The sequence below is a fragment of the Otolemur garnettii genome, unplaced genomic scaffold (genome assembly GCF_000181295.1).
Source record: "Otolemur garnettii isolate 467f Iridium unplaced genomic scaffold, OtoGar3 scaffold00142, whole genome shotgun sequence".
NCBI classification, from domain to species: domain Eukaryota; kingdom Metazoa; phylum Chordata; class Mammalia; order Primates; family Galagidae; genus Otolemur; species Otolemur garnettii.
Window position 1 is genome coordinate 2,073,113 of NW_003852537.1, and position 15,106 is coordinate 2,088,218.

A 15,106-nucleotide genomic window follows, 5' to 3' on the forward strand; every position below is an offset into this window, starting at 1 on the left:
TCTCAGGGATGCAGGATCATGGCTCTGGTGAGGGGAGGGGAAGTGGAGGAGCAGAGCTGAGCCAGGGTGTTCATCTGTGCCCGAGTTTCACATGTTCCAATGCAGGGAGTCAGGGGGAGTCCACCCAGCTGTCCTCTTCTCCCCTTGCCACCCTGGGTCTGAGTGTAAGTAAATCCTGTGTGTGTGTTTCTTTCTTTCCACCAACTGCCCCACGTGATGTTCTATTCTTGCTGTGTAGTGGCCAAGGTCTAACTGACATTGTCTTCTGTCCTACTTTGACAGAGAGAATGATATCACCCCGGTGCTGGACCACACTTTTTGCGTGGAACACAATGCTTTTGGGCGGATTCTTCAGCATGAACTGAAACCCAATGGTAGAAATGTGCCTGTCACAGAGGAGAACAAGAAAGAATATGTTCGGTAATGTCCAGGGCAGCCTCAATGGTTGCCTGTGGGGACAGCCAGATGCCTGGGATCATCCTGGGTGCAGCTGGGGTCATGTTTCGATTCCTATAGCTCCTTCACTGTGTGAAATCTTCCTGTCTGCGATGGCACTTGTGACCAGAGTCACATTAATGGAGGCAGTTTTCAGAAACCATCAGCAACAGCAGTGGTGGGTCTGCTGGGGGCCCAGATGAGTCTAGGCTGGCCCAGGTGAGGGAAGGACATTCAAGTGACCACTGGATTCTGAGTGCAGAGACAGGGTGGTCAGGAGACAGCAGCCCAGAGGGTTCTTTGTGCTCAGTCTTGAGAATGCTATCATGACATCTTTATACTTGAGGCAAATCCATACTAGGGACTAGGTGCTCGCCCTGGCTATTCAGAAGCAGGAGTGTGTGTCTGTGCTGGGAATGACGCACAGTTCCCATGCCATATCATGTAGTATTTTCAAATATACTTCTAAATTGTGGCAGTTGCTGTAACAGGTCAGGTTAAATCCCACTGCTTTTACAGTATCCTGCTGTTTTTAGTAAAGACCCAGAATGCATAAGGGCATGTTCTGATTCATTTTTAATCTGAAACTAAGGCTTGGTGCTGCCAGCTGGTTTGGGGTTGTCTGTGTGGGGAGGGGGCAGGCCAGGTGTTCTGCTCAGTGGGACTGTCTGCATCATATTCACACATTTGTTGGATTGTGATATCAGAACCTGCTAATGAAGGTAAATCCATTTGGTACTGCTCCTAACCTGTGAGTTTTTCTTTCAGGTTGTACGTAAATTGGAGGTTTATGAGAGGAATTGAAGCCCAGTTTTTAGCTCTTCAAAAAGGGTTCAATGAGCTTATTCCTCAACACCTACTGAAGCCTTTTGACCAGAAGGAACTAGAGGTATGTTCTTGGCATGAGGAGTCAATTCAAGGCATGGTAGGATTCTAGAGTGGCCATTGTTTGCCTGTTTTAAGTCCTTGCTGCAGAGGAAGGCTTGCACTTTCTCCTGGTAAGCCCAGGAGCCTGTCAGGGGTCCCAGGTTAAAGTGGGGCCAGAGTGAGAAGGGATCCAAGGGCTTTTGTGCCAGTGTGTAAGAAGCACAGTCTCACTGGTGGCAGTAAGCCTGAATCACTCAGGAAATCATTCATGGTGTTTGTGTCCTCTCCTACTTCCAAGCTCTCTAGCAGGAGGGAGTCCCAGTTATAGTCATCTCTGATTGGAGAAATTATCTGATATATATATAGATATATACATAACCAAGTTCTCCCACCATGTCACCTTTTTGTTTTTTATTTGGTTATTCTCAGACTGAGAACAAAATTATTGTCCTCTCTAGTCAGATTTCATGTACTTGAGCATAATGATTCATTCATCCCTCAGCCATCTCTATTTGGTATTAAATAACTCAAGCCTTTCAGATTGTTCTTATAGTCCTTCTGGTACCAGTGAGATGCCGAGAGCTTGCAAGCCAAGGCAGGCTTCCTTGGACGGAGCAGTAGTTCTGGGGTGAGCTTTTTAAACAGGCTGTGGAAACACACTTCATCTATCCCAGCCCCACATAACCCTTGCTGAACTTGCCTCCCTTCAGACTTGAAACACATGTTGTTGAGTATCTTGCAGAAACCACTGTGATGGACCTTTCACAGTTAGCTCTGATCAGTCTTGCTAGTTTGTTCTTTGATCCTCTCTCCTCCCCAATGCAGAGCAGAAACACAAACTTTGCTAATAAGATAACTATATCAGTAGCTGTGCTCTCTGGTCCTAGGGCAGCAAACCAACCTGGCCTTTAGGCCTACTATTAATTTATAGCTGCTTCTTCTCTCATCATCTGTCTAGTTTATTTGGACATGGATGCTTCTTGGCTTGGGAACTAAGTTTTTAACTCCTCTCATATAGTGGGAATCTAGGAGGCATGTAATAATATTGGTCTATACATTGTGGAAGTAACTTATCTTTAAATACCTTCTCAGTTGATAATAGGCGGCCTGGATAAAATAGACTTGAATGACTGGAAGTCAAACACGCGACTGAAGCACTGTGTGGCTGACAGCAACATCGTCAGGTGGTTCTGGCAAGCAGTGGAGACATTTGATGAAGAAAGGAGGGCCCGGCTCCTACAGTTTGTGACTGGATCCACAAGAGTCCCTCTCCAAGGCTTCAAGGCTTTGCAAGGTGACTGACGTGGAGGCAGGGCCATTCGATTACACATGTACACTGAGGATGTTCTGAAACACTGAGGAAGACCTGAAAGATGATTGGGACGTTTTTCTAAAACATCCACTAGAAAATGATATAAACAAAATGTTCAGCACCACAGAGGTGCCTACTGGGTAGGTGCTATCTGGTCTGTGAGCAGGTGTAGAAGCCCCACTGAACAAAGACTACACAGCCACTCTGGGGCCTGTGGTTCTCACTTCCTCATTTCTTCCAAAAACCTGAGAGGGTTGATAAGCAGAGGCATTTGGGTATCTGGTGAGGCTGTGACTACCTGCCTCTGTGAAGCCAGCTTACCCAAGACCCAGGTGGGAAGTATTGGGTGGCCAACCCCAGTCTTAGTGGCCCCTTGGCTTGAAGTTGTAGATGAAGTCCTGTTTAGCTATGAACCACACTGAAGGAAGATGTTGTACTCAATCTGTTTAGCTGTATGTGGGGTGGAATCCACAGGAAAGGTCCTGAGCTTCCCATTAGGAACATGTTAGGCAGGCAGCCTGGCATGTCATCTCTTACACTTAGTGTCTGGAAGGAGTTTGCTGATAGCTGGAAGGAGCACAGTGAAGACTATTAATATATTGACCTTTAGATATGACTAGGCATACAGATATATTACAAATACAGAATATTGCCTCTGAGGCTTTCAAGAATCTCATTGAACTTCATCTGGTTTTGGTTATGAGGGTACTTGTGCCTTTTCCATAGTGACCTCTGCCTATAGAACTTTTGCAGGGGGGCTCTGCATGTATAAAAAGGATTCTAGATGAGCGTTCCCTAACCCTTTGTATATGGCGCCTCCATCTGTAGAGCCAGTTTACTAATTCCAGCTATTCTCAGTGCCCTTTCTTATCTAATTATCTTCCAACCTAGAGAGCCTGTCTTAGCAGGGATTATTCTCTCCATGACACAGATGAGGAAACTGAGACTCACTGAGGTGATAGGATTTATCAGGGGTCCTCAAACTTTTTAAACAGGGGACAGTTTACTGTCCTTCAGACCATTAGAGGGCCGGACTGCAGGCCCCAGGATGAGTCGGCCGGTAAGCAGGATAGGCAGCGGTGGCAAAAACACCCGCAGGCCAGATAAATGTCCTAGGCAGGCTGCATGTGGCCCATGGGCTGTAGTTTGAGGACTCCTGGGATTTATTTTCTCCCCAGGAAAAAGTAAGGTGGTGAGCAGTAAGCTACCACCTTACTAGGCAGGAATCTAGGTTTTGTGATTCTTGAGTCTTGCTTGTCTCATGACATCACCATCACCCTCTTGCTAAACATTCCTATTTAGAAAAAATCCCTGTGTCTATAAGAATCTTAGCAATATCCTCCATAATTGGATGGGAATTGGCTAAGTATCCCTGTAGCCGTTAGAAGGTGGTGGTGGGGGGGAATCAGCCCAAATAAGAGGTCAAATGTGACCAGGGGTCACCTGACAGGAAAGGCAATTGAATGCTGCAGGGCATGGTGGGAAACTGGTTCCTTAATTCCAAGAAATCTAAGCTCAGGGATACAAAGCAGGCACCAAGCATCCAGGGCCCAGCAGAATGTCTCCCCAGAAGTACCTGCGGCATGCCTGGCACAACTTGCCCTGGCTCTCTAGGAGATGGGGCTCAAAGTGTGGTCTGAGAGGAAGGAACCCCTTATCCCTACTGCCCACCGAGGTATATCCAGGACCGAGTGGGCCAGACTCACCTCCAAGTGGCCAGAGACTCTCTCAACTCCATAAAGTCAGTAATCTCTGTTTGCCATCATTTCTCTTGGCTTGGAGTTCTGCTGACCTGTGCCCAAGTCAAAGAGAACATCTGTAAAAGTGCAGGAATGAATATCAGCAAGACAGAGGGCAGTGGCCTCTGCAACCACTTTGCCCTGTGTCCTGCAACCCTCTGTCAGCAGACAGTTGGTGCCAGCTTGGCCCTGTCTTTGCAGCTGTTGTTCAGGCTGCTGGCCAGCCTGGTGCCCACTTGGGGCTGAGTTTGGAAAGACTTAGGGTACAGTGGAGCCTGTTCTACAGAATTGGTTGGCAAGTCCTCTAGTCCAAAGGGTGGGCACATAGGTTTGACTCTTGGTTCCCCCACTGGAGTAGGCTCATTGTCAGAGTGTACAAAGGAGACTTCTCATCAGTCTTTGCTTTGCCCCCACGATGTTCTCAAATGTCTGAATTTTGTCACTTGATGGCCATTGCAGGCATATCCTAAAACTGGATGTGTGAATACCATTTTCCTCTGGTGGCATTATGGGCTTAGAATGTGGTCCAAAGGGACCTTGACTCATGGGAGCCATGTGGCCAGAAAGCACTGTGGCTTTTCCTTGAAGTGCATTAACTAGAATGTTATCTTGTAAGGTTCTACAGGCGCGGCAGGGCCCCGGCTCTTCACCATCCACCTGATAGATGCAAATACAGACAACCTTCCGAAGGCCCACACCTGGTAAGGACCGCTGCTATGGTATCACTATGTCTGGGAGCCTGTTTCTGGAGGATGTGGTTGTTCATGAGACAGAGTCTCACTTTGTTGTCCTCAGTAGAGTGCCATGGTGTCACAGGTCATAGCAACCTCAAACTCTTGGGCTTAAGCAATTCTCTTACCCCAGCCTCCCAAGTAGCTGGGCGCCAGCCTCCCAAATAGTTGGGACTACAGGCGTCTGCCACAACCCCCAGCTATTTTTACAGATGAGATCTTGCTGTGGCTCAGGCTGGTCTTGAACTCTGAGCTCAGGCAATCCATCTGCCTTGGCCTCCCAGAGTGATAAGATTACCGGCATGAGCCACTGCACCCAGCCCTTACTTTCTTATTTGTAGGACTTTATTTGTAGTTTCATTTATGCAAAGTCTCAGATAATGACTGGCAATAGCACTTATGTCAATGGATGAATACTTTATACTATGCCATAGAAGAGAGTTATCAAAAGTCATTTTTTTTAAATGAAACTAATTGAGCTATGTAATTATTTAGTGTTGGTGTTTCAGCAACAACTTGTGGCTTCCACTCCAGCAGGCTCTAGTGTTCATCTTTGCTGGGGCTCAGTGCATTACTAATTGTGCTTGTGCATCTGTCAGTAGCGAAGATTGTACAGTTTTAGTTTGGATTTATTGGTCTTTATATGACATTTCTGGGTCCCCATTTTCCTTCCGGGAACTTTGTCTACAGCAGATGTACCTTGTCCACTGAAAAATGTTTTTCTCCTAAATTTTAATTTAAAAATTAATATCCACAATGATTATTTTCTTTATGGTTTAAAAATCCAGTCACCTACATACACATTGTTTTGGAACCATTTGTTGAGAAGAACAGCGATGTCTCCTTCAGGAGAGCTGGTTCCAAATGTTGCCAAGATGCAACATGATATGACTTGGAACCCAAGAGTGTGTGTTCAGATGCTGGCTCCAACACTTCTAATGATGTGATTTGGATATGTTAATATTCTATCTGGGTTTTCCACATCTGAGAAACAGGTGTTCTGGGCTATAGTGGGTTACCAAGCTCTGCCCTGAGCATGGCTGTGGTGTCTGTTATAGGCACCTGCCATGTTGACACATGGCAGCTGTGCTCCTTAACATATGGCTTTTGTCCTTTAGTAGTTTAGTGTTTGGAGTAAGATGGATATGAAAAATATCCTCTGATGCTAAAGCTCCAGAAAAAGAGTGCCTGCCATCAAACCCAATTCTTCCCTGACAAAAACCATCCATAATTGCTTAACCCCTAGAAATTCAATAGGCCACTAAATGTCTCTGGGTCACAGTTTTGTGTTTCTCAATTTGTTATATGATAATAAATTCTTAAAGGATGTAATTTTCTTTGCACAAATACTGGAAATGAATTTCCCCATGGAAATATTGAGTCAGAAGTTTAATATGCATCTCATCTTTCACAGACTTGACATTTTATTAGTTTTAAGACCTAGCTTACTTTTGCAGGGAATTTTCCAGACTGCCTCATTTTGGTATTAAGAAGAATCAAATCCCAAAAGAATAGACTGATAACACAAGAAGTTGTTAGTGTTGACTTGACTAATGGCCAGTCTTGGATTATAGGGGCTGTCAACGGGGTATTCCCAGTATAGAAAAATAATTTCTCCCAAAAATAGACAAACAAGTTGAGAGCTTTGTCCTAATATAAGCAGTTAATAGTAATTTGGTTCTAATTTGGTTTTGAAGGTCTTAAGATTTATTTTGCTGTATGTTGATTAAAACCTGTTTGCATTAAAGAATAGCAGTGGTAAAGTGGAGGACTCACACTGCCCTCCCTGCCCTGCAAACTAGACAATGAAAGCTTCCCACATTTCTCTGCACCCGCACCCACTGCACCAACCCCCACCACTAGGTGCCTATCCTTGACCTTGAAGTTGGTTCTAGGGCTAGACTGCCCCTAGCAGTGACTTTTCCTCCTTTGTCCTTTTCCAGCTTTAACCGGATTGACATCCCACCTTATGAATCCTATGAGAAACTCTACGAGAAGCTGCTGACAGCTGTGGAGGAGACCTGTGGGTTTGCTGTAGAGTGAAGAGCAACCAAAGGCAACAGAGTCTAGCTCATGACCACCAGACCAAAAGCATATAGCTTCTGTGTGCCTCCCACAAAGCTGGCTGAGGCCCTGGAATTCTGGATTATCTGAGGGAAAAGGGTTGTCTACCTCCTTTTATTAGAGGAGGGGGACAGGAGACTTTCATTGGTGGCTCCTACCCATATATCCCTCCTTTTGTTATAGTACTCCCAACCCCTTCCATGACCCATCCAATAAAATATAGCCAGGTTTAGCCCTTGGCCTTGGTCACACAGGATAGTTTGCAGTTGCAACCCATGTGGTGATAAGGCTCACAGTCCTGTGCACTTTACAGGAGCATCAACCAACCCACAGTTAGGGGACTGAGCCAGGCTTAGGGTTTGGAACTGGTAGAGATACCAGTTGTTCCATCTCAGAACAATCTTGAGGCCCTTTTCACATTCAGAAGCAACTGGAAATCTTACCGGAGCTCAGATTCCAAATTTTACATCATTGAAGCCTGTTCTGGGTAGCAGATTGGTTTCTAACTGAAAAATAACTGTATATTATACACTTATTGGAATTCTGCCACAGCAGGAAACGAGTCAAAATGTTTTTTCCCTTTGAAAGGTGAAGGAATTAGACCAGCTTTTACTGGAGGCCCAGGGGGTTTTATTCTGTTTTGTTTTTTTTTTTCAGGGTATCCTGGCTGGAAATTTGTTTTGCACAAAGAAAAATGATCTTTTCTTTTTAAGGGTCCCTTTTGCTGCATTATCTATCCAGTTTGACATGTTTTTTGGTGAAAACACCAAGTAACAGAGCTTATAAAAAGAACAGACTTAAACCAGCCCCAGAGCCAGTCAGTCCCAAAGCTGTGACTCTTGTGCCACCATTGTATGTAGAGAAACATTGACTGTGTCACTGAAAAGTATTAACAAACTATGCTACATTAATTGCTGAGAGCTAAACTAACAAAACAAAATTCTGTGATCATAGCTGCTGGGTTGGTGTGAACTCCCTTAAAAGAAAGGGAGAAAGAGTAATCTCAAAGTCATAAATTTACCCAAAGTGTTCTTGTTTTACAAGAAGTAAGGCATGGATTCAAACCTATGACCTCAGAGAGGACAACTCCACACTGACTCATTTGGCTCTTTCCCCAAGAGCGGATGGTGACACTAACAACTAGATTCACTTGCCCAAATGTCTGTATATGATGAGGAAGGCCAAAGCAAGCTTAGACTCGAAGTTTCCATTTCCAGTTTGCACAAAAGTTCAAACAGTATTTTATTTTAAACAAAGTGGCTTGATTTCAGATAGCCAGACTTCGGGAAAAAGCAGCAGCAGCAGCAGCAGCAGCAGCAGCAAATTTTCCTGTATGGTTTGTTGTTGTTGTTTTTGTTTTGGGGTGGGGGTGAGTACAGGGTAATCTACTAGCAAGACATTTCACTGCTGTTGAAGTCTCTTTAAGCAATGGGATCCAGGGCTGTGAGTCTGAGGTGGCCTAGGAAGAACCTTTTGAACAACTGTTTTTATCTGTTCTTTTTTGTTACTGTTGCCTGTAGACCTCTGTGGTGGCTGTGAAGGATACTTACCCTCCTGCATCCTGCTGTGGCTCCTTTGCCTGCCCCAGAAGCAGTTTGTGGTCTGATGTGGGGAATGCTCAGATATCACAGGTCATAGACTCTCCCCCTGACAGGAGGCATGCCCATTTGATGTGCTGTGAACTGTGAGAGAGCCACACTTCTGGGTTGCTGAGGTTCTAGGATAGACTGGCAGCAAGAGGAAAGTTTTATCCATTCAAAATGTCCAGGCCAAATTGGGCTTATTCTCTTGCACAAATTCTTCCTTGTCCCAGTTGGGCTTATCCTTTGTCTCATTCATAATGATGCTTTCTGAGGTTGTTCTAGAAACTGGTTCCCCGGTGAGTCTATCCCGTCTTCCCTTAGTCTTCCTCTTGAAGATGAGGAAGTGAAAATGACAGACCTCCCGCAGAGTGTCTGCTCTCTAAGTTGAGCCTAAACCGTGGGAGGCATAAAAGACAGCCAACAGAGAACTGACGCTGTCTCCAGAATGAGGTCAGAAGCACTGCCTGATTTTCCTGGTGGTGTTACCCAAAATCTTCACTAATAGGAAGGAAACCAGGGTCTTGTGGTTTAAAAGACTTTGAAGCAGGAATGTTGCATACGACGCCTTTAAAACTACCTTCTTGCTGTTGGGAGGAGTTGGGGGCGGGCCTTAGAAGCCACATCCGCCAGCCTCTTGCCGGTAGGTGCTGCCTCTTGTGGGTCAGTGTCACTTCATCCAAAATCCAGAGGGTTGTGTCCTGGGGCCTCTTTGGCCCGGCAGACACGTGAGTTCCCATCCCATACAGGCCTCATCTCTGCTTTTCTACTTGCACGGGCGCGTGGGTTTGCTGCCTCTTTCTTGGGCACCGCCATAGCTGTGTGAGTGTCGCAGACGTTTTAGAGCTCCAGTTCACTCTTCCCAAACAGGCCTCTCTGTCAGTGGCATTGTATTTCTGGAACCTTAAATACCTATAATGGTTTGGTCTTTTTAAACCACCCCAAAGAACACAAGGTGGCAAGCAAATGGTAAAAGCTCCCGATTGCTCCACTTTGGTCCACGTGAAGCCCATTCACGCGTGATCTTGTTCGTTGCCTCTCTTGGTGGTCCCAGACGACCCACCCACTTCCCCTTGCCCCTCTGCCCAGATGCTTCAGGGGCATGACTTTGCAGGCTTGTCCTCACCAGCGGTCATCAGCCGACACTCAGGGACGTAGCAAACCACCCCTCTGCCAGTGCTTCCGTAGGAAAGGCCAGGGCTGCCTGGGGTGCTTGGGGTGACAGGGAACAGCTCTCTTGAGTTCTGAAGGAGGATCTGCCACCAGATCGAGCTTTGACCCCTCAGCTTTGTTCAGCTGTATGGTTCAAATTCAGGCTAGGTGGTCATCAAATCTGACACGTCAGGAATGGCCTGCAGAGAAAATGCTGCCCCATCCCACCTGCAGCCAGGTGTGTACCCCACGGCAGCCTTCCCCAAACATAGTATGAATTTTTAAAATTTGTTTATTTTTGTTTCTCAACCACTTTATAATGTATTTTTTAATTTATTTTGTAATGTCTTGTTTTTAAGTATTGCTGCTATCCTTGTTATTCTTCCCACCGTTTTTATTGCTGATTTATTTTGTGGAAGTTGTACACTAATGTCCTGTTTTATGTCAAAATCAAAAGTATTTAAAGAAATACTAGTTCTATTTAATGTGGTTATGGAACCAGCTGGAAACACAAAACAAACAGTGATTGTACAGCAGGCTGGACCCGGGAGGTCAGGTTCATTTTGTTACATATGCAATAAACTCACGACTTTACATTTTTGGTGTCTGTTATTTTGATGTGGAAATGAAATTCCAGTTTCTTTACAATCCTAGAAGAAAGGAAGTCAAAAAATACTGGCAAGGGCAGTTTAAGGAAAAAGGCAAAGTTAAGGATAGAATTATTAACAGAATATTGAGAATATGATACAGTTGGTTGAAAATACTCTATCAAAACTGGTAGTAGGCTCGGCGCCTATAGCTCAACCGGCTAAGGCGCCAGCCACCTACACCTAAGGTGGTGGGTTTGAGTCCCCAGCCCGGACCCGCCAAACAATGACGGCTGCAACCAAAAATAGCCAGGCATTGTGGCCGGCGCCTGTGGTCCCAGCTACTTGGGAGGCGGAGGCAGGAGACTCGCTTGAGCCCAGGAGTTGGAGGTTGCTGTGAGCTGTAATGCCACGGCACTCTACCCAGGGGGACAGCTTGAGGCTCTGTCTCAAAAAAAAAAAAACTGGTAGTATTGGAAAGTTTAAAATTTGTTGACTTCTTTACACATTGGTCATATTTGTTGATTTGAGGGTTGTTAATTTTTAAATACTTTTTTACTGTAGTAAAAATACAAACAGCCCTCCGTGTCCATGGGTTCAGTATCCATGAATTCAATCAAGGACCAAAAATAGGAAAAAGAAATGGATGGTTTTTGTCTGAACATGTATTGACTGTTCTTGTCATTATTCCCTACACAACACAGTTTAACAGGTATTTATGTAGCTTTTACATTGTATTAGGTTTTATAAGTAACTAGAGGTGATTTAAAGTATACAGAGGCTATGTGTAGTATGCAAACACGACATCATTCTATATCAGGGGCTTGAGCATCTGTGGATTTTGGTATCCTTAGAAGGTCCTGGAACTAATCCCCACAATACTGAGATGCGACTGTATACATAGTATGACTTTAACCACTGGTAAGTATACAGTTGGTGGCATTACGTATAATATGTTCACAATGTGGTGTGACCATTCCCACTATCTATACCAAAAAGGTTTTCATCATCCCCAACATGAACGCTGTCCCCATTAATCAATAGCTACCTATTCCCACTCTCCCATGATTTTGGTGACCTCTATTCTACTTTCTGCCTCTATGAATTTGCCTCTTCAATGGAATCACACAGTACTTGTCCTTCTGTGTCTGGCTTATTTCACTTAGTGTAATATTTTCAAGGTCCATCCGTGTTGGAACATGTTATCAAAATTTCATTCTTGAAAAACATTCCATTGTAGAATGACCACATTTTGTTTATCCCTTCATCTCTTGATGGATCCTTGGTATCCACTTGACCTGGCCATGATACCCAGTTTTTCATCAAAAATCAGCCTAGATGTTGCTATGAAGGTGTGTTTTAAATGTGGTTAACATTTAAATAAATGGACTTTGAGTAAAGCAGTGTACCTTCACCTCATCAGCTGAAGGCCTTAAGGGAAGACTGAGGTCCCCCAAGGAAGAAGGAATTCTGCCTGTAGGCTGCCCTTAGACTCAGGACGGCAGCCTCAAATCTTCCCTGGGTCTTTAGTCTTCCCTGCCGAGTTTGGACTTGGCAGCCCCCACAATTGTGTCAGCCACTTCATTATAATAAACATATTTTTTTCTCTCTCTGTCTATGCATCACACATACACATACATCCTATTGGTCCTTTCGCTGGAGAACACTGACCTGTGTACTTTGGTTCTACCTTTTTTGGCTGTTGTGAATAATGCTGCTATTAATACAGGTATACAAATATCTGTTCAAGTCCCTGTTGTTGATTCTTTTGACTCCAGACCTAGAAGTGAAATTGCAGGGTCACATTGTGATTTGATGTTTAACTTTTTGAGGAACCACCAAATTGTATTCCACACTGGCTGCATAAATTTTACATTCTTACGAGCAGTGTGGGAGTGTTCTAATTTCTCTGCATCCTCACCAACACTTACTTTCTGTTTTGTTTTTTAATAATAACCATTCTAAGTAGGTGTGAGATGGTATCTCGCCTTAGTTTTTATTTGCCTTTCCTAACAATCTTGAGTATCTTTTCAGGTACTTATTAGCCATTTGTGTATCTTCTTTGGAGAAATGTCTATTCATGTTCTTTGCCCTTTTTTTCCTTTGTCCATTTTTAAATTCGACTTTGTTGTTGAGTTGTAGGTATTTATATATTCTAGATGTTAATCCCTTATTAGATATTATTTGCAAATTTTTTCCCATTTCATAGGCTGCATTTTCACTCTTTCCACAGTGTCCTTTGATACACAAAGGTTAATTTTGGTGAATCGATTTTTATATATTTTTCTCTTGCTTGCCTGTGATTCTAGTGTCATATCCAAGAAATCATTCCCAAGTCCAATGTCATGAAGATATTCCTCAATATTTTCTTCTAAGAGAGTTAAAGTTAGCTTTACATTTAGCTCTGATCCATTTTGAGTTAATTTTTATATATGGTGTGAGATAAGGGTTCAACTTGATGATTTTGCATGTAGATATCTAGTTTTCCCTGTGTCATATGTTAAAAACACTCCTTTCTCCAGCCAAGCACTGTGGCTCATGCCTGTAATCCTAGCATTCTGGAAGGCCAAAGCTGGTGGATTGCCTGAGCTCACAGGTTCGAGACCAGCCTGAGCAAGAGTTGAGACCCCGTCTCTTAAAAACAGCTGGGCATTGTGGCAGGAGCCTGTAGTCCCAGCTGCTAGCTGTAGTCCCAGCTGCTGACACTCTTGGGTCAGTCCTAGCTGACACAAGAGAATCTCTTGATCCCAAGAGTTGGAGATTGCTGTAAGCTGTAACACCAGGGCACTCTACTGAGGGAGACAAGTGAGACTCTATCTCAAAAAAAATAAAGACTCCTTTCTCCATTGACTAATCATAGTACCCTTGCTGTAAGTAAATTGGCCATGCATGAGGATTTATCTCTGGTTTCTCTCTTCTATTACATTGGTCTATATGTTTGTCCTTATACTAGTACTGTGCTGGTAAGTATGTAAGTAAACTTTATAGTAAACTTCAAAGTCTGGAATTATAAGTCTTCCAAATTTATTATTCTTTTTCAACATTGTTTTGACTATTCATATGCAATTCCATATGAATTTGAAGATTAGCTTTTCCATTTCTGCGAGTAAAGTAAAAAGGCCATTGGAATTTTGATAGGGATGGTATTGACTCAGTAGGTCATTTTGGGTAGTACTGACATCTTAACCAAGTTAAGTGTTCCAATCCATGAGTGTCTTTTCATGTACTCAGATTTTAATTTCTTTACACAGTTTTGTTATTTTCAGCATACAAGTGGTGAATTTTTCATTTCCTTGCTTATATTTATTCTTAAGTATTTATCCTAGATGCTATTATGAATATAATTGCTTTCTTTAGGTTCTTTTGTTGATTTTGTCGATTATTCATTGCTGGTGTATAGAAACACAACTGCAGGCTCAGCATCCGTAGCAGCAGTTACAGGGCCAGCCGCATGCACCAAGGCTGGCGGGTTCAAACCCAGCCCAGGCCAGCTAAACAACAATGACAACTGCAACAAAAAATAGCTGGGCGTATGGCGGGCACCTGTAGTCCCAGCTACTTGGGAGGCTGAGGCAAGAGAATCGCTTAAGCCCAAGAGTGAGGTTGCTGTGAGCTGTGACGCGACAGCACTCTACCGAGGGCACCATAGTGAGACTCTGTCTCAAAAAAAAAAAAAAACAACAGCATTTACATGTTGGTCATGTACCCTACGACTTTGCTGAACTCATTTACCAGCTCTAGTAGTATTCTTGTGGATTCTTGGCAAGGTTTTGTTTTTTGTTTTTTTGGGACAAGATCTTACAGAGTCTCACTTGTGCCCTGTAGACTGGGTAGTGTGCTCCTAGCTCACAGCATCCTAGCTTGTAGCATCTTCAAACTCTTGGGCTCAGGTGATTCCCTTGTCTCAGCCTCCTAAGTAGCTGCAACTATAGGTGCCTGCCACCAATGTCTGGCTAGTTTTTCTATTTTTTTTTTTTTTTTGAAACAGAGTCTCACTATGTCACCCCTTGGAAGAGTGCCGTGACCTCACAGCTCACAGCAACCCCAAACTCTTGGACTCAAGTGATTCTCTTGCCTCACCCTCCCAACTAGCTGGGACTTCAGGTGCCTGCCACAACACCTGGCTATTTTTTGTTGCAATTGTCATTGTTGGTTAGCTGCCCTGATCCAGGTTGGAACCCACCAACTTTGTTGTATGTGACTGGTGCTGCAACCATTGTGCTGCAGGTGCTGAGCCTTGTTTTTCTATTTTTAATAGAGAAATGGAATCTCACTTTTGTTCAGGCTGGTCTCGAACTCCTGAACTCAGGTGATCCACCAGCTTGGTCTATCAGTATCTTCGCAAATTTTTAATGTACAGGATCATGTTGTCAGCAAATAGAGAGTTTTATCTGTTTATTCCATTTTGGATGCCTTTTATTTTTTCTTATCCAATAGCTCTGGTTTAAACTATTCAGTACAATGCTGAATAGCAATAGTGAAAGCAGGAATGTTTGTATTGTCACTGATCTTAGAGGAAACATTCAAAGTCAAATGCCTTTTTTGCATCAATTGAGCTGTATGTGTCTTTCTTTTTTCTTCTCTTCTTTCTTTTTTTTTTTTTTGAGATATCTAGTTTTCCCTGTGTCATATGTTAAAA

At 43.7% G+C, this 15,106-nt stretch overlaps 1 protein-coding gene across 6 annotated transcripts in view; it reads left to right on the plus strand.

Annotated features, from left to right (window-relative positions):
• Positions 1-8,480, plus strand: part of SMURF1 (SMAD specific E3 ubiquitin protein ligase 1) — a 115,811-nt gene extending 107,331 nt beyond the window's left edge. For 4 of the 6 annotated variants that reach the window (XM_003798887.3, XM_023518590.1, XM_023518589.1 and 1 more), the window contains 5 exons: positions 283-420; positions 1,204-1,324; positions 2,395-2,596; positions 4,970-5,054; positions 7,028-7,380. In XM_003798887.3, coding sequence (XP_003798935.1) covers positions 283-420; positions 1,204-1,324; positions 2,395-2,596; positions 4,970-5,054; positions 7,028-7,127 — 646 coding nt within the window. In that variant the 3' untranslated portion in view covers positions 7,128-7,380. Of the gene's footprint in view, positions 1-282; positions 421-1,203; positions 1,325-2,394; positions 2,597-4,969; positions 5,055-7,027 lie in introns of all 6 variants that reach the window. The other 2 variants (XM_023518587.1, XM_003798888.3) reach the window with 1 other exon arrangement.
• The last annotated feature ends 6,626 nt before the right edge of the window (positions 8,481-15,106 follow it).